The sequence below is a fragment of the Callospermophilus lateralis genome, chromosome 1 (genome assembly GCF_048772815.1).
Source record: "Callospermophilus lateralis isolate mCalLat2 chromosome 1, mCalLat2.hap1, whole genome shotgun sequence".
In the NCBI taxonomy this organism is placed as follows: Eukaryota; Metazoa; Chordata; class Mammalia; order Rodentia; family Sciuridae; genus Callospermophilus; species Callospermophilus lateralis.
The window spans coordinates 30,624,827-30,648,184 of record NC_135305.1 but is presented as its reverse complement, the minus strand read 5'-3'; the positions used below and the strand labels follow the sequence as shown (position 1 = coordinate 30,648,184).

The following is a 23,358-nucleotide window of genomic DNA, read 5'->3' as shown; positions in this document are numbered from 1 at the left end:
AAGTAAGAGTAATTTGGTTCAAGTATTTCTTCCTTTTCAAGGGCTCTATTTAGTAGTAAAGGATCAAAAAACACACTATTATACATTTAAAGAGTTTTATTGAAAACACACACTTGACCCATATATCATCATATTTCACACAGCTTTTCAGTATTTGTAGTATGATTTGGTGAAAGGGATATTAAATTGGCATTTATTAGATTTAGATTTATCACTGGCTAATGTAATTTTAGTCAATTCAACATAAGTCCACAGGTATCATTTCTAAACTGCTTGTCAAGTGAACCTTTTTTCATTAAGGGGCAAGGGGGAGAAGTACTTCAGAACACACTGATGGTGGATGCCATATTTACCAAGTGATTTTCAGTATAATTTTCAAGTGGCAACTGTTAAGAGAAAGATACAAAGTACACAGGCTTAAACTTCCGTTTTAACACTGGGGAAAAAATTATACTAAAAAATAGTTAATTCATTGCTTTTTCAAGCTGTCCCAAACTTTACATTATACAACACAGCAAGGAGGGGGAAAAAAAAAAAAAGGAAAATGTGTAGGCAATGCTTATGGAGACCATTTAATCAAACCACTTTAAGATTACAACACCCCAAAGAGCTGGCAAGGAAGGGCAGGGACCCAAGCCTATCATCTCCCCCATTTAGCTCCTCTAAAAATACAGCACAGTCACATCAAGGAGAAACAAAGTTCACAAATGTTTCTAAGAGAAGTCCTTTAAAATGTGAAATATTTAAAAATATTAAATAATTCATTTCCATTTTCTTTAACTGCATCAGGGTGAATTATTGTGAGGAATCTACATCACGGTCAGAGTTTAAAATAAAATGCCCATGCCTGGCTGCCACAGAAGACAAACACTCAAAATAAGCAGGATTTAGAATGGAGGCAACTACAGGAATCAGTATTGTTTCAGTACCCACACCTCGAAAGGTCTCCTCATTGTTCTGTTGGGTAAAAGCAATCTTTGGGGAAACCGAAATCTGGCATGCTTCTATGCTGGCAGGGAAATTGAGGTTTCTGGCTCCTTTTTCTTCATTTGTGATTAAAAGGCCTCGCTCCCTTCTGTATAGAAATGTTTACAGCCAGACCTTCTGTTTTAGCACAAAAGGAAGTTATAAATAAAGCAGTGTTAGGGTTTCATGCTGTTCCCTAACCACTGTTTCCCAACCACTGTTTCCCTGATGTTTATTCAACTAAATTTGTTTTTTAATTTTCTTCATTCAATTATGAAACTCAAAGGCTCTGCTTTGGTACAGGTTCAACTTAAATTTACTTTCAAAGCAATTTACTTAATAGTTTACAATTAGCATAGAAAACGTGTATCTAAATCTATTTAATTATTAATTAACCAATTGTCTGATGTCCAATAATCTCTCTACTGTCATGGCATATATCACTGTGAGCAGGTATTGACCACGAACAAAGAAAGAATGCAGAATTTGAAATCCTGACTCTTTCTACCACCAAATAAGAACAAAATCAAAACTTAGTGGTAAAAAGTACAAGTTCAGAATAAAAGGTAAGATATGACTAAATTCAAATGGCAAAATGTATGCAAGAAGCACAGCTTAGGGTCAATCTTTTATCAAGGGAAGTTAAATGTTGGTTCTCTCTTCTCTCAGTTCAACACTGTTTTAAGGATACACTCACAATGTTATGTAAACATTCTTTCCCATCTTCTTCCACTCCTAAAACCATTCCTAGTCACCCTTTCTAAATTCAGCAGTAATGACCATAATACACAATCCTTGCTTTGTAGTCAGTATCTGAGTACCATGAAGTTCCATCCACAATCCATCTTACTCCTAAGAGAGAGATGCTCTCAAGCACCCTCTCTCTGAGTACTGCCCCTTCTGATCTGACTTCCTTACTAATTGCACCATGTATGTGTAGGCATCGTGGAAGGAATGGCTAAATTCATTTGGTGAACCCTGATATAATAATCATCTCTTACCCATAAATAAATCATTTTAATATCTGAGATCCCCCAAGACAAAAAATATATTAATATTGACAATGAATAAATAATGAGAACATTTTATATTTTTGGTGAAACATCCTTAACTAGAGCTACAGAATGTATTCATTCAAATTTAAAAGTAATTATTTATATCAATTAGTACTATAAGAATAAGCATTAAACAGAACTATTCTCAATTACCTATAATTATTAGCGTTCTTACCTATGGTAGTTCTTGAAATAGTTGACGCTTTGTTTTCTTATAGATTCTTGCAAAACTTCAGACTTGCTACCACAAAATTCTTCTCCAACTTGCATCAACCTGGTTTTTGTAAGAAGGTTTTTATAAATTTCTATGACATCCTTTCATGAAAAAAGAAATTCATATTTCTTTCTTCAAAGAAAGCAAATCATAAAAATTGAATGCTTGGAAAAATTCTAAAAAAATCACAAATTCAGAATGTTATATAAACATCCAAAGGGCAGAAATATTTAAACACTTATAAACAAACCCAGTAGCAATTAGTTGTGAATGTATAATCATCTTCATTTGCATGAAGAAGATATAGATAACTCACTAATTTATCATTTGTTTGATTATAAATGGTTGAATCAAACTAAAAAGTAAGACAAGATCTCAAACATTACCTGCTGATTATATCCAAAACAAAGATGAAGTCATCATATTTGAATATAGACAAATCAGTTCCAAGCAAGTAGGTTTTTACTTTCAGCTGAACATCCTGTAAGAAAAAAAAATTCAGTAACTCCAAATATAGAAAGTTCTCAAAACCACTATATTTATACATAGAATGAGACATACACATTCTTAACTTGATAAACAGTATTCTTAAAGGCCAGCAGCCAACAGCCTCCAGGGTAATACAATCCCATGAATATCAGATACAAAAATAGTAAAGGTCAGAATCATCACTACAATTCAACAGAGGTCTACAAAATTCTATCCACTGTAAAAAACAACATAAACACCTATAGAAGGAAAGAATTAAATTCTCATAATGGAAATAAGGACAAAAATTATCTTTACTTATGCATGGCACTGGTTGTTTAGAAAATTTAATCAATTAAAAATTAATAACTAAGAGAAGTGACTAAGTACAAGACAATACATATACAATGATACCTAAAAATTGATGGCTTTCAGGTGTATCTAACAAGAACCTTAAAATGAAGAAATTCATTTAAAATATAGTAGGGGTAATTTTGATAATATCACACCATTTTTTAAAAAACTAACAATTTCAGTGGGATACAAAAAGAAAACTGAAATTTCAATAAATTGTGAATAATAAAACTGAATGAATTTCAATTTTTCCAATTAATGTATAGGTTCAACAAAATTCCCAACAAAACCACAACCAAAACTTTTCTTCTAAACAATTATTCTAAAGTTCACCTAGAAGAACAAGATGACTGCTTTTAAAAAATAAAGTTTTGTAAAGATGGAGTAAAAGTCAGAATAAAGTTAAAAGTTATGTACTACCTACATTAAATATATTAAAAACTACTTAAAATTAAAAATGCTAGCAATATAACAATATACACAGAAATCAATAGACAAAAGACAACTCAGAAGTAGTACACAATGTATATTATGTAGATAATATATATAATGGTTTAAAAAGTTGTTTTAGTCAGCTCTTTTGTTGCTGTGACTAAAAAATATGACAATAACATAGGGAGGAAAAACATATTTGGGTTTCATAGTTCACAAGTCTCAGTTCACAGAAGGCCAGCTACAAAAGCTGTGGTAGAATATCATGGTGGAAGGTCCTGGAGAAAGAAAGCCACTTAAGATATGGCACCAGGAAGCAGAGATCCCCTCACCAGGGACAAAATATATACTCCAAAAGCACGCCTCCAGTGACCTATCTTCTCTAACCACACCCTATTTGCCTAGATGGATCACCAGCTAATCCATTTAAGGGAATTGATGTACTGATTAGATTAAGGCTCTCATAAACCAGTCATTTCACCTTTAAACTTTCTTGCATTGTCTCACACATGAGCTTTTGGGGGACCCTTCATATGGACACCATAACACAAGTAGCAGTAAAAAAAACTTCTATTTTCTGATTATTTACTTTGTGTCACACATTATGCTAAGAACTTTACATATTATCTAAGGATAACAGCAGCCCTGTTGAGCAGGAACTTATAATCCCCCTAGAAGAAGAACAACTAAAAAGAAGTCATGTAATTATCCTTAGATGCCCAGTGAACAACAAAACTAAGCCTTGAATCCAGTTCTATAATCCTTCAAAGTCTCCTTTTTTCACTGTACCTTGCAACAAATAAAAGGTAAGGGGGTAGAATTATTCAGCAGAACTGAAAGAAAAATTACTTAAATTTGGGGGGGGGGGAATCCTCTTTTAAGCCAGGAACAGTGGCACATACCCACATTCCCAGCTTATCTGAAAGCTGAGACAGGAGGATAGCAAGTTCAAGGCCAGCCTAAACAACTTAAAGAGATCCTGTCTCAAAACAAAAAATAAAAAGGTTTAGTGTGTAACTCAGTACTACAGTGCTCTGGGTTTAATCCTTAGTACTCAAAACAAATCTTCATATCACACATCAAAAGAAATGTAAAACGGATTAAATAATTTTTTGTATATTTTCAAGAGTAAAAATTAGGCTATTGATCAATTTAATAATGCCAAAATGTTGTTGGTAGTTGTGCTCTTTAAGTACTGAAGATATAGCAATCTATTCCATCTGATTCAAATGTATGATATCTCAAGGTCATTGTACCGTCATGTGTAACTAATTAAAACAAATTTTAAAAAAAAGAAAATCAAAGGGAGTTCAGTAGAGCAGAGGAAAGGGACTGGGGGAGGTAGAAGGGGAGACAAAGAGGAATGGTACCGGCCAAATTCTCTTGTTATATTGTGTGCATGTACGAATCAGGAACAACAAATCCACCATTATGTACAACTATAATGCATCAATAAAAAAATGTGAGAAACAATGACAAAAAAATCTAGATGAACATTCATAATTACCAGACAAATATACAGCTGAGCTTTACAAGGAAAAGAACTTTCTAAAAAACAATGTAGCATAAGAACTCACAAAAGGACAAAGGTTAATAGTTTGATATAATAAAATGTTAACCATCAGCTTACCAAAAATAAGTAGAAATAATAGATAAGGAATTACTCATCACAAAAGTCATTTAGAAAATGAAATAAATGAGCAAAAACACAAGCAAATAGTTTTTAGAAAATACAAGAACTAATAAAATTTTATTCTCAATTAAAAGATAAAATATCTCATAATCCCAGCAGCTCAAGAGGCTAGGGAGGAAGATCACAAGTTCAAAGCCAGCCTCAGCAAAAGCAAGGTACTGAGCAACTCAGTGAGACCCTGTCTCTAAATAAAATACAAAATAGGGCTGGGAGTGTAGCTCAGTGGTTGAGTGACCCTGAGTTCAATCCCTGGTACCCACCTCCCAAAAATAACAAAATTTTAAATATAAAAAGGACAAACATAAAATAAACCACAAAACATTTAAAATAAAAGAGATAGTGAAAGATTTGTTGGAGAAGTATGAATGAATGGATGAAATAAAGACAGGAGTGGTAATAATATTAAGCAAACTAGAATTCACAGCAAAATGCCTCCAAACAAAAGCACTTTTATTTCAATTGAACGCAGGAAATCATGTGAAGAAAAGGTAAGGTGGTATTCACATTTCAGTATCAGTCAATATGGCATCCCCATATTACAAAAAAGAAAAGCCCAAGGAAACTATGATTATTCTGCAGTGTTAAACTCCTTCAGAACTGCAGGTAAACAAATGAGAAACAAGATTATAGACTAGAATAATGCAATTAGTAAATCTGATTTAACATAGAGAACTAATTCCTAGTACAAAAAGGAAAGAGATGATCATTTTTCAAATGCTTCAGGAAGAAATTTACAAATGGATGGCACACAGAATGAAAAGAAAATCTCAAAAAAAATGCATAATAGTATGATCCTAATTTTCTATATTAAAAGAGGTATTAAGTATTTTTAAACTCACTTTCACTTATCAAATTTTAAAATATAAAAAAAGAAAATTTCGAAAGATCAACACTTTATTTAAAAGCATTCAAACTGAATTCTAACAAGAGTAACAGGGCTTCTCAGCAAACATAATTACTGAGGATAAAGATATGATGATACCCTGAGCCACTGAGATTACAGCCACACACCACTTCGCCCAGTGCAGTTGTATTTATAATAGCACCAAATTCAGAAACAACTCAAATGACCATCAATGCATGAACAGATAGCCAAATTATGTATATGTGATGGAACACAACTTAGCAAAACAAAAGAACAAACTACTGATTCATTCAACAATTTGAATTAACCTCAGAATAATTATGCTGAATGAAAAAAGCTAACCCCCAAAAAAAGTATATAGTACATGAATGCATTTATTTAAAACTCTAGAAAATGCAAATCAATCTATATTGACAGAAAGCTCATCAGTAGTTGCCTGAGGTGGGTACGTGGGAAGTACCCACCTCAAAATCAGCTCATAACTTTGCAGGGGTAGATGAAGATGTTCATTATCTTGATTGTGGCAAAGATGTAGGTGTGTGTGTGTGTGCATGTGTGTGTGTGTGTGTGTGTGTGTGTATTCAATATCATAAAGACATCAGAGAAATGCAAATTAAAATCACAGTGAGAAACTACTACACATTTATTAGAATGTAAAATTTTGCAAAACATTTTACTTATAATATGTATAATTATATATACACATATTTGATGTATATGACAAAACTTATAAAATTGAATATTTTAAATATGCATGTTTATTTTATGTCAATCATACTTCTATACTTCTAGAAAGCTGTTTAAGAAATTATTATGACAATTTATACACTCACCAATAATCTTAAGAGTGCCTGTTTCTTTGTAAATGTTTGTTTAGCAAGAATATCTCTATATTAAGATCATAAAAATATTTTCCTATATTATTAAGTACTGTTTTCTTACTTTCAGGTTTAGACATATATAATGCTTGCTTGGAATTTATTTTTGCTTATGGTGTGAGACAGAAATCATTCTAATTTTATCAAATGGATAACCAATTTTCCATATTAGACTTCCAAATAAAACTTAAAACTATCAAAACAAACTAAAAAAAAAAGATATGATGATAAAGTCTTCTTTCATACAGAATGACATCACTGAATTAAATACAGGTTATGATGTCTTTGGTCAAAAGTATTTCTATTCTGAAAAATTAAATGTAAACTATTAAAAATCAAAATGGACAGTCCACTGTTATTCTACCATCCATTTATGAATTCCATGTTTTTATTATATTTTGTTCTATTTGTCCAAATTGGGATCAAAACCCCAGAATGGCAGGGAGGCAACCTATTAAAGCCAGAACAACGAAGGTAACTGAGAAGGGTCATAAGAATGATTACATACAAGGCTGAGTAAACAGATAAACATACTGAGGATAATAGGAACCGTGTTTCTTGCTGATGGAGTAGAGAATTGCAAATATGAAATGGGGAAAAGCTAGCATAAGCCCTATCTTGAACTGAGATAGATTTATCAGTGTAAACTTATGGTTTCAGTGTGTATACATAGGTAAAAAATAAATACAATGTACAATGTGTGTATGTGTATACACATATAATTCTTGGTCTTACCATGCATAGGCCCTGAAACCCAACAGCAGCAACAACACAACTAACTACAGTCAGATCTTGGTTTCCAAATACCATTCCCTTCAAACAGGAAGGTCCAACATGAGTCTGGAACATTTTGTATGAAAAAGTAAGTCCCCAATAAATGATGGAGAAATTATGACAAAACACAAAAACTATCTTGATGGGGGCTCCAAATGACCACAGCAAGGGCAAGATGCCCATCAATTAAATAATGACAGTGACAGACTATACAATAGATTATATATGCGGGTGCAAATGCATATGTATACGTATATGCTCATATGTATGTGTATACATATACTCATATATTATTACTCAATGATAGAAATAAATTAATATATAAATGGGAAGAAAATTCTCCCCTATATTAGAATGCCAATTAATAAATGTTGAAGCAATAACAATTTTAAAAATCATGATTTGAAAATCATTAAAGTAAAAATAAGCAATAAAAAACATAACTATATTATAAAACTAGTGGGTGATAACAATAGAACGCCAATTCTCAAAGAAGTGAGAATTAGTATTAGAAAATATCATATAATAACATTGATAACAATAACAGCAAAAGAACTTAAATGGGTCTCTTGGTAAAGGTTATAGGAATTCCTCACACTGTTCATACACACACACACACACACACACACACACCCCATTTTGTAGTGTATCTTGATTATTCCTGAGGTTATGGGGAGAGATATTGTCTTACAACTGACTCCTCTGTAAAACAGGAATAAATCTTTAGGAGAAAAATCTTCTTTGATTACAGGTAAATTTTCTGCTTTTATTCCAACTCTTTCTTTTGTTCACTGCTTTATCTGAATCCATCCCTAGCCAAGTATGCTTTGTAATTCAGGATTTCAGATGTTAGAAAGGTAATAAAGTCAATATAACATTAATATCCCTACACTAGGGTCTGCAGCAAAATCCCCAAATCAAATGCATTAATACTCCCACAACATATGAATGTTCACTTAAATGCAATAAGTAAGTACTATCGATACCTTAAAAAGACAATGCTGGTCAGGTTCTATTACCAAACAAATTCAATTCAGGTCACATTTTGCCTGCTGACTGTTACCAAAATAAAAAAGTAAGTTTTTCAGAGCTTTTGCTTTTTTTCAATAGCACTGAGCCCTATAATTTTAATTTAATAAACATTCCATGAGTTCCTAAAGTACACAAAGTCCTGACCAAGAATAGGCTGAGAAGTGGGCTTGAGGATGCAGAGGAATCTGAGGAGTGGTGGTGGCAAAACTACTCCAATGCTTGAAAGCTAAAATACAATTATCTATATTTAAAAGCAAAGTGGTTTCCATTAACTGTCCAAATGCTTAAGCGAAAAGGGTTTATTAAACTTTATATTTAACAGATTTTCCTATATCATGAAAGCCATCAGGTTGTCAGATTGAATGGAAACTAGCTATGAAAAATGCCAGGTGTTTCAAAATACACTGCATTACCAGAAATTATACCATGGAAGCTGTTATGGTTTAGATATGAGATATCTCCTCAAAAGCTCATGTATGTGACAACACAAGAATATTTACAAGTGAAATGATTAGATTATGAGAGATGCAATCTACTGGGTATTAATCCACTGTTGTGGCTCAATTGGGTGGTAACTGCAGGCAGGCAAGATGTGGCTGGGGGAGGTAGGTCACTGGGGGTGTGCCTTTGGAGTATGTATTTTGTCCCTGGTGAGGAGAGCACTGACTATCTTTCTCTCTTTCATGTCCTCAGCAGCTTTTGCTCTGCCATAACCTTCCACCAAGATATTCTATCTGACTTTGGGCCCAGGGAAAGGAATTAGGCTCACTGTGGACTAAACCTCTGAAACCATAAGCTAAAATAATCTTTTCTTCCTCCTTTAAGTTGCTCTCATCAGGCTCTTTGGTCAGAGTGCTGACGAAGCTAACTAAAACATGCTATAATTTCAACTAAGTTCAATGAGGGTCTATTAGGAGACTAAACCAGAAACAACTCATCTGACCCTGGGTGTATATTTAGTTGATATAAGATTTTTCTTTTCTTATACATAATTTTCCAAAAAAGTGGCCCGAATCCACATTAATGATAAATTTAAAATTAGTTCAAAGTGATTATAAGAGGAAATATAAAAGTCAAAGCTCTTACAACGGTCATATAAATATATTTTAAATTATAAATTAAAATAGCATATCTACTATAAAATTATAAAAAATTAGAATACTAAATTATAAATATTAAGTGGTATTTTAGGAGATTTGTTTTTCCTAAATGATTGTTTTTTCAAGAGAAATCCCATTTAAAAGTGGTCAAACTAAAAATCAGTTTCACAAAAAAAAAAAAAAATCAACACATTTTAAAAGGCTATACCATGGTCAAAAGGTCTACAATCTTCCAAGGTTCCAAGAATTTCCAAGAAGACTTACCCTCTAAGAAATTACACTTTTACATTTGACCCAGCTATTCCCCTTCTCGGTCTATTCCCTAAAGACCTAAATAGAGCATGCTACAGGGACACTGCTACATCGATGTTCATAGCAGCACAATTCACAATAGCAAGACTGTGGAACCAACCTAGATGCCCTTCAATAGACGAATGGATAAAAAAAAAAATGGGGCATTTATACACAATGGAGTATTACTCTGCATTCAAAAATGACAAAATCATAGAATTTGGAGGGAAATGGATGGCATTAGAGCAGATTATGCTAAGTGAAGCCAGCCAATCCCTAAAAAACAAATGCCAAATGTCTTCTTTGATATAAGGAGAGTAACTAAGAACAGAGTAGGGACGAAGAGCATGAGAAGAAGATTAACATTAAACAGGGATGAGAGGTGGGAGGGAAAGGGAGGGAGAAGGGAAATTGCATGGAAATGGAAGGAGACCCTCAGTGTTATACAAAATTACATACAAGAGGAAGCGAGGGGAAAGGGAAAAATAATACAAGGGGGAGATATGAACTGCAGTAGAGCGGGTAGAGAGAGAAGAGGGGAGGGAAGGGGAGGGGAGGGGGATAGTAAAGGATAGGAAAGGCAGCAGAATACAACAGACACTAGTATGGCAATATATAAATCAATGGAAGTGTAACTGATGTGATTCTGCAATTTGTATACGGGGTAAAAATGGGAGTTCATAACCCACTTGAATCAAAGTGTGAAATATGATATATCAAGAACTATGTAATGTTTTGAACAACCAACAATAAAAAAAAAAGAAATTACACTTTTATCTGGGAAGTACCAAATTTTAATAAATTAAAATATTATCTGATTATGACAACTGAGCCACTAAACGGAAAAAAAAACTTAAGATATTGCTGTGATCTCAATGTTTGGACCCTCACAAAATTCAGGTTGAAATCCTAACCTCCAAGGTAATGGTATTAGGATGTGGGGACATTGTGAGGTCTTGAAGGTAAAGCCCTCATGAATGGAATTAGTGCCACTATAAAAGATGCCAGAGGGATATCCCTTTCTGTTCCCACCATGTAAGGGCAGAGCAGTAAAACACCACCTATGAATAAGGACAAGGGAACAAGGGAACCAGGTTGTTGCCAGAGACCAAATCGGCCAGAGCCTTGATCATAAATTTCCCAGCTTCCAGAACTGTGAGAAACAAATATCTGTTGTTTCTAAACTACCTAGTCTAGCATATTTGTTATATACAGCAGCTCAAATGGACTAAAACATATATCTTCAGCCAATAAGCATGGAAGATTCCCTGAAAGGCATAAAGCTCATTGAAAAGAAAAGTTTTCATTAGTGTTTCTAACCTACATAGGTCACTTACTTATTCTTTTCCTAAAATTATGAGAAAATAATTAAGAAAAGATGAATAAATGAAAAAAATAATAAGCAGAACATCTCAATTTTAAAAAAAACAAAATTCTTTAGGAAAGCATAAGTTTGTGAGGACTAGAATATCAAAAATGTAATCAGAAATTCATGAATATTTTTCTAGGAACATTTTTAAACTAAAAGACTTTTTTCTACTGTCACTTGTAGACCAGTATAATTGCCAACTAAATTACAGAAATTAAATTAAATGACAACCTTGTTCCAAAGAAAAATTAACATATTTTAAATCTGTAAAGATACAAATACAGAAAATTTCAGAAATTATTTTTAAAACAATTTTGACATGAAGATTTCTATTACTTCTCTGAAAAAAATAATTTTAAAAAACCAAACCTGCCATATTCGTGTAAGTCCATGTTCTAACTTCTTTTTCACATAGCCACGATCAAAGTTGGTTTCTTCAGTACCCATCACATTACTTCCTTCTGAAAGTAAAATATAATATGTATTTTTAGATTTAATTTAACAATTTTTTGTTTTTCAAATAACTCCATGTGACTTGTGAGAAATCAGATGGAGTTATTTGGAAAACAAAAAATACAGAAAGCATGTTTAATATTTATACCCAAAATAATATCAAAATACAGGTATTAGGACTAAACCCATTCATAAGATAGATAATTCTAGTCAATGAAATGCTAAAGATACCTGAGACTATTCAATCATAAATGACTGGATTTGGGTTTCTAACATAGGTAGTAGGGTCCCAGAGATCAGGTTCTTAATGGTCACATACTGCCTACTCCAAGACCACATGACAGGCTGGGGTAAGGGCATTACAGGACCAATTAACTAAACTACTAATTAATAGGAACATCAATAAGAATGAAGATTGCATAATTACTCATACAATCAAGTGATGATGCATAATTTTATATTTTTCATAATAAATAATAGTAGTATTCATTATAAATTATCTAACAATGTAAAGTTCAACAGGTAAGATCAACAATCTACCTCAAAAGAAATTCCCCCAAGGAACTGGAAACACATATATTCATTTATATTAAAGAGAGTACATTTTTTCTGTGAATACAACAAAGTCTATTGTCATCTCTTTTTAGGTTAGCAGGTTATCCACTGGTAACCAGAAAAAGGCCCTTGCACAGCCAGACCACAGACGCCTACCTAGTTGACTTCTGAGCATTCCTAGAACTTAAATGAAATGCAAATTTGGCCATTATAGACAAAGCAGCTTAGGGAAGTGCCTCAACTGCAGCTTTAGAATTTTATTTAGAATGCTAAAGTATTAGAATTCCAAATAGTATCAGTACTGAGCTGTGGCAGGTGAATTTTACGAGTTCTCTGCAGCTTTATGAAGTTCTATGAAGAATAATTTTCAAATTACTGATCCCTACAATTTTATTCCTGAATGTGAATATGAAAGAATTAATTTCAGGTTATCAAGTGAATTTTTAGAGTCCTAGATAGCCTTGAAAAGTAAAGTTCAGGGTCAAGGAATTTTAGTAAGGAAGATAAATATATAAGGCTATTAGTTTTGAGTCAGTATTCCAATGAATGTAAACTTAAACTAATGCAAAAAACAAGCAAGCTTCACCATGTTGAATACATAGACATTGTCCTCTGAATTTGTTTTTTTAAAAATTCTTAAAACACTTATTGACTCATAGTTATTGTACATATTTATGAATTCTTATATCTAATGTATGTTAATTCTGTTACATCTTTTTTTTTGGTTTCTCGTTAATGTATTTAAAAAAGAAAAAAGAGTTGCTAATATGTTGTGTCCACATCTAGAAAAATTTAAAGGTTGCCAAAACAGGACAAATCCTATGAAAAACTGGAATCTCAGTAAGCCCAGGAATTCCTAAGACACTTAAATTAAAACAAACAAACAAACAAAAGACCCTATAGGCATCTCAGGATTATTATTATAGTTGTTATAATTATCTCTTGATCTATTCTCTTTCATGATAGTTATAATAGCCAACGGAAGAACCTGACATCCTTCTAAACTTTACAGCAGCAGCCCTGCAGGATAGATACTTTCCTAACTCTGGGTTTTCTGTTTTGTTTTGTTTGTTAGCCTACCATTTAAAGGCGCAAACTGAAGACTAGAGAAGACAATTTCTTCCAGTTCTCATGGCAGTGAAAATTTGAAGCTAGGCCTCTCAAATTACACAGCCTGTGTTCCCAGAGGTAGTACAAAGGTTAAGTTTAAGGTGGGTAAAAACAGTCTGGTCTAAACAATCGTTGACTTGCTAGTGATCACATTCAGGATCTTGCACAGGCTAAGCAGGTGACCCACACTTGAGCTACATCCCCTGTCCAGAGACCTACAATCCTGGCTCATAGCTAATCCTCTCTGCCTTCTCCTCCTCTCCCTTCCTTTATCTTCTTCAACAGTGTTTCTTAATAGATGAAGATCCATCCACAGAATTTTCCTCTCAGTTTTTGCTTTCTATATTTATGAGGCTCTTCTGTGTCAAGAAAGAAATTTAAACGGGTGTCTTCCAACCTTTCAAAATTCCATGTTTAATCAGTGAGATTTGGATGTTTCCTGTACTACCCAACCATAGAAACCAGGTACTTCAGAAACTGGAAAGTACTAAAATAACTTGATTAAATAGCTACATTAAATTGTATCTGACATACAAAAAACTTGTGCAGTATTATTTAGTTTATCCACATTAAACAAAATGTTGATAATATAATTTGTTGTTTTAAAAAGTATTTTGAATACTTAACCTCAGCTTTTGTTTAAGGATAACCAATTTAAGTTATATAACTACACAAATAAGGCAATTTAAATAAAATGGCTAGTAAATAATTTAGCTCTTCTATATGACAGTTTTTCAAAGTTTCACTTTCTTATTTTTGGAAAGGAAAGCATACTAATTCTTAGAATCTAATTTTATTAGTACAGCTTGAAAACTGTATAAAAATAGATTAACACTGAATATTTAGCACTGAGTTCATAGTAAATTTAAGTAGACAAATGTCTTACTTAGTTTGACATTAATAATAATATTTTTAAATATTTTTTGTTTCTCCTTCTTCCTCCCCTACCCCTTCTCCTTCTCCTTTAAGAAAAAGCTCCTTCTCTATTAAAAAAGCCATCAGCACATACTCCTGGAAACTGGTACTATCAGTCACTTAAAAAGTCCTTTGGTTCAGTTAATTCCAAAAGGTAATGGAGCTTTTGCAGTAGCTGAATCACTTTCTTTGCTGAACATTTATTTAATCAATGGTCACTGTAATAGTATCTGAAATTGTAAAGGAACACCTTTTCCCTTTTGTTTATCCATACTCTAGAGATGCGGCATATTTTATATTTTAATTTTTAAAATAAAATAATTTCCTACCAGAAGCTGAAACAGTTTCCTCACTGTCATGCTTTTCATGCCATTCCATAGTCCTGTAATAGCTGAGCATTACTTCCCACAGTGCTTTACATAGGTCGGCAAGACACGGAATATAGCTGTCTGGTGTCACATGCTGAAAAAAATGATAACAGCCCAATTTTCAAATTATTATGTTACTTTTATACTCGAAGTTAATTCAAATAAAATGTTATGTTATTAATCAAATTCATTTGAAAAGTTAACAATAAGAAAATTTTTCCTACTGACATACCTAAAGAGAAAATTCAATAGTAAGAAAAAATTTTAAAGTAATTCCCATTTCATCATGACCTTTTAGTACTTATTAGTAATGACAGTTCATATACTATGAATCAGTTATGCTCACAGAACTATGGAGAATACAAGATATTACCAGAATTAGAAAGTATTCTCATAAACTACAGTATAAACCTCCCCAAATGTCTTTCTCAAAGACATAATTGTAAACATGCACAGACACCTTTATATTTAAACTTAGGTCTGAGAAACAACCAGTAAAATAGAGGCTGCATTTATAATTCAATGATTTCATTTGTGTAATTTAAGTAATCACCTTTGACAAACTACAAATTCTTTAAATCATATGACTATAGATATCCTATAATTGACAGTTATTTTGCAAATAGACCAGAAAATACAATGAAAAGCAGAATAGGCAAATAAAAAAAACTAAACAATGAAAAGCAAAAGAATAGGCAAATAAAAAAAACTAAACAAGAAAAAAATAATAAAATTATAATAGCACCTAAAGAAAACATGAATAAAATCCTGTCTAACCTTTATAAAGAGGAAAGCTCTTTTATTTACAACTTGAAATTCAGAGGTAATGTTGATAAATTTTATTACATAAAAATGAAAACTTGGGCTAGGGTTGTAGCTCAGTGGTAGAGCATTCGTCTAGCATGTGCAAGGCCCTGGGTTCAATTTCAGCACCACATATAATAAATAAAATAAAGGTATGTGTCCAACTACAAGTAAATAAATAAATAATGAAATAAAAAAAATTTGCATGGCAAAAAAATACTACAAAGTCAAGAGACAAGTGATAAACTTGTAAGATAGTCACAGCATATATTCACATTAAAGAACTAATAATCTATATCTATAAAGAGCTCTTAAAAGTTTGGGAAGCTGGATACAGTGGATACAGTTCCTGTTACTTGGGAAGCTAAGACAGGAGAATAGCCTGAACCTAGAAGTTCAAGGCCAGTTTGAGCACCATAGCAAGATCCTATCTCAACAACAACAATGACAAATGTTTGGAAAAAATAAGCAAAAAGTGTTATAGAAAAATGGAAAGAATGTACATGAACTTCACAATAAGACACAAAATTCTCATTCATCACATTAGTGAAAATTTTAATTTTAAAATTTTAAATTTTAAAGCTGCCCTCTCCTTAACCAAACTTTAGCCAGGATCTTCTGAATACTTTACAAGGGGGCCCGAACTTTGGTCTAAAAAGATCTGAAAACACACTACCATGGTTGCTAATGGCTCAAGGTCAGGTCCCTAGGATGACACCAGACCCCTTAAAATGCCTGCCTCAGAAAACTCAAGGCTACCTAAAGAATTTACTGTTTATTTCAGTTAACACCTGAGGATGAGGCCATTGTCTCCCTGTCTCCAGGGAAAGATAGAAACCTAGGAATTTCCATAAGGAGCAGTCAGCAAATCTAAATGGGTTTCACATGGAATAGCCCCATTTCTAGCTCTTCTGCAATTTTTCACTTCTTGACTCCCTATGACCCTTCTTTGTATCCCCACTTTTAAGGGGAGTCCCTTTAAAATGTCTAATCGCCTTTATACAAAACAAAGTTGAGGTCAGTTCAAACTGGACACCATTCTACTGGAAGAGTATAACACTGATTAAAACCTGTCTGGCTTTATTTACCTCTATATTATACAGTCTGTGGCAAGGCTGTGAAAAGACAGATTTCTGATATAATGCTAGTGAAAATGAAAAATAGTACAACCTCAAGGAAAGGAAATTAGCATCACATAACAAAACAGCATATGTATTTTCCCTTCTACCCAGGAATCCCACTTGTAGAAATGATTATCCTGAAGATATACCTTAAGCAATGTGAAATGCATATGCACAAGGTTAGTCATTAAAGGATTATTTGCAAATACAAAATAATGACATCTATCTAAATGTTCAAACAAGAAGACTGGTAAAATAAACTAAAATATCATTCATAAACACAAATGAGGACTGTGCAGCTATGAAAAATTATTTGGGGTTAACTTCTCATGCTTGCTTTTATAATTGCTACTTTTACAATAAACTGGTCTTACTCCTTTTTCCTTTGTTTATTTTAGCACATCATTAAACATAATCTACCTCTTATTTCACACACAGATACTGAAAGACAATACTGATGCACAAGGTCAGGAAATGGCTAAAGAAAGATGGCAAAGAAAAGCAAAAGTCACAAAAAGTTCTGGGCTTTGACTCAGTAATCATTCACTTGAATAAAGGTACTCCTTTACATGTAGATTTTTCTAAATTTCATAAACTCGACTTTGCATAAATTTATATTTGTATTATGCAAATATATTTAATCTAAGTATATCCCAACATTCTTTCTGGTAGATAAGGGAAAGGCAGTATTAGTCTTATTTTTTTGCCAAAGAAAAATTATTACTATACAAATAACTATGTTATAGTCCACCAATTAATTTCTATTATACTTGTCACAGTTTAACAAACCAGAAAATTAAAACAGACCTAGCACCTTCTATTCTCCACCCAACCACTGTATAACTACATTATCTGCCTATTTACTTGAGGAATCAGAGGAGATCCTTTCCTAGGGCTATCACTTTGGGGTTTGCTGAAGTTTAGTGGATTTATATGAGATATACACACATGGACATACATGTAAATTCTTATTCAAAAAAGGTTGAAATTATGTAGTGAAGTATAGCAAGCCTTTTTCTCAATGATTTAAGTATAAATGATTCATAGATCTAGTGAAACCACTAAACTTACCTGAGTCTCCCAAAAGAACTCAAATTTTATTATCTTCAAATATATTCATATGTAGAAGCATAAGACCATGACATACTTACTACCAGTTAACTAAATAATCCTTGCCTAAGTTTGTATTCTAAAATAGAATACAAATGTAGAGACCATCTTACTAAATTTATTATACACACATAATAAACAACTTACAGAAGAAAAGTAAAATGGGATAGATAAAATAATGTTTTCAATAGATTTAAGCCCAGATATATTAATCTCTGTATAGAAGACTATGCTGGGAACCAGCTACATTGATCTTATGTTAATGTGGTACCACCTTCCATTACACCATGCAACCAACTAGTGTCAACTCTCAGTAACATATCTTTCTCAGGCTTTTACTACCATATACTTAAGATCATTTGCAACTAGTTAGTATTTTGAAATCACCTCCAAATTTCAAATACAGAATCTTATTATTACACAGACATGTGTGAATCATGATCAAACAGATATCTCATTACTGATTTGAGTCATTCATTAATTACTAAATTCCTAACATTAAAACTTAGTTCAAGTTCCCACTAAGGGGAGACTTGCTTGACAGAGCACCAAAAATATCTCATGACAGAAGAGCATTATATTTTAACTCCCCTTCTGTGTTTACATCACATGAAAATAGGAATGAAAGTCTTAAATTTAGAAAATATCCACACAGTAAGACACCCCAAAGAACCAAATTTCATGCCTTGAATTTTTTCGTAAGAGCAGATAGAAAAGAGAAATTTAATTACCAATACTTCTCTGTGTTCTATAGTTATTTTTCTACTTTCATCTTTAGTTGAAAGTTGTGTGGTTAAGTATAAAAAACAGTACAAGTTTTTGAGAAATATTTCTAAAAAAGTATACAGAAAAGAAGGGATACTTTAAGTAACCTAAGAAAAAAAATTCATATCCTCTACAGAGAAGACACATATGTCTCATAACATTGGTGATCCTAAAAGGTAAAAAATATCCTAGGGTGTGGGATTTAGAGATGATTCACAAATCCAGATAATACGATACAAAAGTTCAACATGTTTCTACCATGCTTCCCAACTGGAACATCAAAATAGGCTGCTAAATCCAATCTTGAGCAATGCAGTCACAAAATCCACAAACATATTTCCCATTTCATTCTTATCAGTTCACAGTTAACATTTGGCACTCTCATCTATATTATCAACCATCTTAACCGACTTATCTGATCAAAACTAAAATGAAGAACTTATCAAAAGTAGCAACATGTGAGCCTTGATTATAAACAATGAATGTAGGCCACTTTCAAAGAATAGTATAAATCTCGCCATAAATATAAGTCTCCTTTCCAAATGTGAAGCACACAATGAAAGAATGTCATCTTTTGACATCTTTACATTTATTGGTTAAATGTCATGTGATAAAAATGAAAAAAGAGGCTACTGAGTTACTCTTTTACTTATTATATAATTTACTTTTATACCTACTAGAACTCTCCATTTCCAAATCTTATAAAAATTTGAGAAAGATGCTATTTTTAATTTAACTATCAAAATGAAAATCCACAGAGATATCATTAAAGCATTATTTTAAAAAAATAGTTAATAGATGAACACAATACCTCTATTTTATTTATTTATTTTTATGTGGTGCTGAAGATCAACCCAGTGCTAGGTCAAGTACTCTACCACTGAGCTACAACCCCAGCCCTAAAGCATTATTTTGTTCTTGTTTCACATTTAGGTTTAGCACTCTAATCATATCCTGACAAGCACAAAGAGAACAGATGTTTTGGCTTCCTCACAGAAATCCAAAACTCACAGTGCCCCATCCTACACACACACACACACACACACACACATATCAAAACAATAAAGGGTTATTACTATTGTTAGATGAATGCTGTTAGCACTGTGAGCTCCCATCACCAGAAGATGCTGGGACATTTACTAAGACTCTGGAAATGTGCTGCTGCTCAAAACAGCACTAAGGCCCAAGGAACCAAAAATGTGTGGGACTGTATCCTAATTAAATGCCTGAGCCATACATTTACAAGACCCTTCTAATCTCTGATTACTTCTGTAAGTGCCAAGCTGCTAAAAATCTAAACATTTTAAAGTACTTTCTAACCACAGGAAACCAGAGAAATAGGACCAAATAGCTGAAAGAGCACTGAACTGGAGAGAACCTGTTTGTACTTGGGAACTAACCTTGTGACGACTTGGTCAGGACTTCTGCATATCATTTCATGTATATAAATCCCAATGGTTAAAGCAAATCACCTAGAGTCTCTATGACACTCTATAGATTAAAAAATATATATGTGTATATGCTTTTAGCAAAACTGTCCTTGCACCTGACTGGACTCATTCATGATTTGAAAATTCAAATGTATGATGGAGAAAAAAATCATTCTCATCTACCAGGCACTTTGTTATTAATATTAAATATGTTTATACATATAAAGACAACATAATATAAATGATCCCAACTTGGAGCTAGGTAACCAGCATTGCTAAATTGTGAAATAGAACATGCTCTTTTAGTATCATTCTCAAGTTTTTCTAACTGCTGTTAAATTAAAATTCTTAAGGATATCCTTAAAACATTATTTTGTCTGTTTGACACAACAGACAGCTTAATAATATAAAATAAGCATAGCACTTATAGTCATCAACTAACAAAATGCTGTTAATTCCTGTGCTGAGATCACAATAAAATCACTATCGAATAAAGAATAGATCTTGGGAGGGCAGGTTTCAAAATAGTTTTTCACAATAAGCTACTTTTTGTTTCTACCCTTTAAAGGTTAGTCCTTTATTTTTACCCCACTTCCTTTCCCCCAAATCACCCAGCTGCAGGCTAATTAATTTGAAGGGTTCTTATGCAGCAGAGAGGTCTTGCCACACCTAAGTTGGGTTCAAGAGAACAGAGAATCCCTCCATTTCCATTCAAGAGAGAAAAGTCACAAGCTCCTTAGTAATTCATTAATCCCTGGGTACACTACAAACAGTGAAACCACCATCCTGAATCCCAATAAACCAGGCCCCAAAATCCACTGTTCTTTCACCTGCCCTGTGCTCTCTTATTCTCATGCCATTGGATACAGTATTTCCCTGATATCCCTGGACCCATCCATATAAAGTGTTCCTGTTTGGCAAGACACCATGTATTTGTAAAAAAAAGAATAGATCTGGCAGCTAAATTCTTAGTTTATTCTAGAAATGACCTGAGCAAGCCCTCAAATAAATAATAGCATTCCCTGAACTGTAAAGATTGCTCTCTTGGATCAATATTCAAATATTGGTAGCAGTCAGCAAAAAAAGAAAGGTCCTCACCTTTAAAAGAAAATTAACTTCAACAGGCTATAAATGTCCCAGTTTAATTTTCTTAACATCCCAAACATGCCTGGGTGATAAACAACACAAATTATTTTTCACTTGCTACTTTCTGGTACCTGACAATTAAGCTATGAAATAAAAAAAAATAATAAACAACATTCATGTGTTCAGGGAAAGGTAGCAAAGCAGATGCTGCTGATGTGGAATGTAAAGTGAAACACACTTTCTAGAGGGCAATTTGGCAATACGACCAAGTCTTTAAAATGTAAAGACTCTGACAATTCATTTTCACTTCTCATGATTTAGCCTAAAGAAATAACTAAACACACTTAAAGATTTAGCTTTAAGAATATTTATATGATACAGTGTTGTTCACAACAACAAAAGCTGGAAATGACAAAAATATCCAATAATAGGAAACTAGTTAATCCACAGAATCTTCAACACTGAAATACCGTCAAGTCATTAAAAGCTATATGAGTTCTTACTTATTGAAACGGAAAATTGTTCTTTACATAACCAGTGGGAAAAAATTATGTACAACAGTGTATAAAGCTACTTTATCTGCTCACATACACATTAAAAAGATAATGCAAATACAATTTTTATATTCTTTTTGCTTTTCTTACAATTAATGTTTTAATTATATATAGTCATTTTAAGACTGAGCATCATATTACTTAGTAACTATCTATATAATCTATATTAGGCCTAACTCCATAAACACCATGAGTGACAAAAAACATTCAATAACAAATTAGTTTTAAAAAGTCAGAAAATAGGAAAGAAATAAAAGAGCAGTTAATTATACAGAAAACCCAAAATCAAGATGGGCACTATACATGAACATTAAATTTAGTTCTGAATTTCCTAGTAGCTTAACATGTATAGTAAAGAAAGTCAGCATACTCTTACACTACCTGATGAAAGAAAATAAATTAATTCTTCATAACAGAAAGTGCCCTGAGAATCTAGGAACAGAAAAATGTTTTCTATTCAAAAAAGGATTTGTCTTTAGGTCTTTATATGAATATTAAAATAGACTGTCTTCAACAGGAACATATCGAAGATATTTACTGATTCTCAAAAAACTGACATTGAATTATAATGCAATTGATATTATTTATTGACATCACATGATATTATTCATAAGAATGAAACTTTAAAAGATTAAAGGTGGAACTTTAAACTAGTCTTTAGTTTGCCTTTCCATGATATATGCTATAAAATACCTTTAAAAATAAATGGCACACAGGATGTGATCAATGTTGAATTTTTTTGCCTAATCAGATTTGAATTGTGTCAACATTATGCCAGTTGAAGACAAAGATGGCAATCCAATTTACTCATGAAACATTTACTAAATACCTCTAATGTGCCAGACACTGTGAAAACACATACTGAAATGATTTCTAAAAGGTTTTTCAAAAAGAAATCCTAAATTTTTCCCCAAAGTATAAATATATCATCAAGTTCATTTCAAAAACAGAACTGGAAGTTCATTAAAATCATTTGGAAATGAACAACTGAAAAATGGTTGAGAGAACTTCAGCCAGTTTAGCCAACTCTATTATCAAAAAATTAATCAATGACATCTTAATTAACATCTTGAAATAATTTCCCTCAGGGAAACCCATCAGGCTGCCAGAGATTGCTATTAAAAAAAAAAAAAAAACACCTGTGGAATAAAACTGATCAAATTAGGCTATGTACTGTACATACAACCTCAGTGAATTACATCTTTATGTATATCTATAAAGTACCAATTTAAAAAAGAATATAAATAGAAGGAAGACCAGTAGAGGAAGGGGAATAAGGGAGACAGGAGGGGAGATAAAAAGGAAGCACTTGGGACTGAAATGGAGCAAATTAGATTCCATGCAACTATGATTATATAAAAATGTAACCCACTATATTTGTATAATCATAATGCACTAACAAAAACATCTTTAAACAACTGATGAATACTTCATAAACTCTGAAATAACCTACAGTAGGTTTTCCTACAAGGTCAAAATAAAGAGCTTCCATATGCTGTCTACAAATCCTTTCACATATAAACATGTGGGGTAAATCAAAATATAAATGCAATTATAAACAAAGTTTAATTTTTTTTTAAGCCAGGCATGGTGGCA

The 23,358-nt window shown here is 32.6% G+C and overlaps 1 protein-coding gene across 2 annotated transcripts in view; it reads right to left on the bottom strand.

Annotated features, from left to right (window-relative positions):
* Vps50 (VPS50 subunit of EARP/GARPII complex) overlaps window positions 1-23,358 on the bottom strand; it is a 116,729-nt gene that overhangs the window by 55,247 nt on the left and 38,124 nt on the right. The window contains exons 13-17 of one of the 2 annotated variants that reach the window (XM_076861202.2): window positions 14,854-14,986; window positions 11,861-11,952; window positions 2,622-2,716; window positions 2,197-2,295; window positions 290-386 (exon numbers count right to left, since the gene is read on the bottom strand). In XM_076861202.2, the coding sequence (XP_076717317.1) occupies window positions 350-386; window positions 2,197-2,295; window positions 2,622-2,716; window positions 11,861-11,952; window positions 14,854-14,986 (456 nt within the window). In that variant the 3' untranslated portion in view covers window positions 290-349. Of the gene's footprint in view, window positions 1-289; window positions 387-2,196; window positions 2,296-2,621; window positions 2,717-11,860; window positions 11,953-14,853; window positions 14,987-23,358 lie in introns of those variants that run through there. The other variant, XM_076861192.2, reaches the window with a different exon arrangement.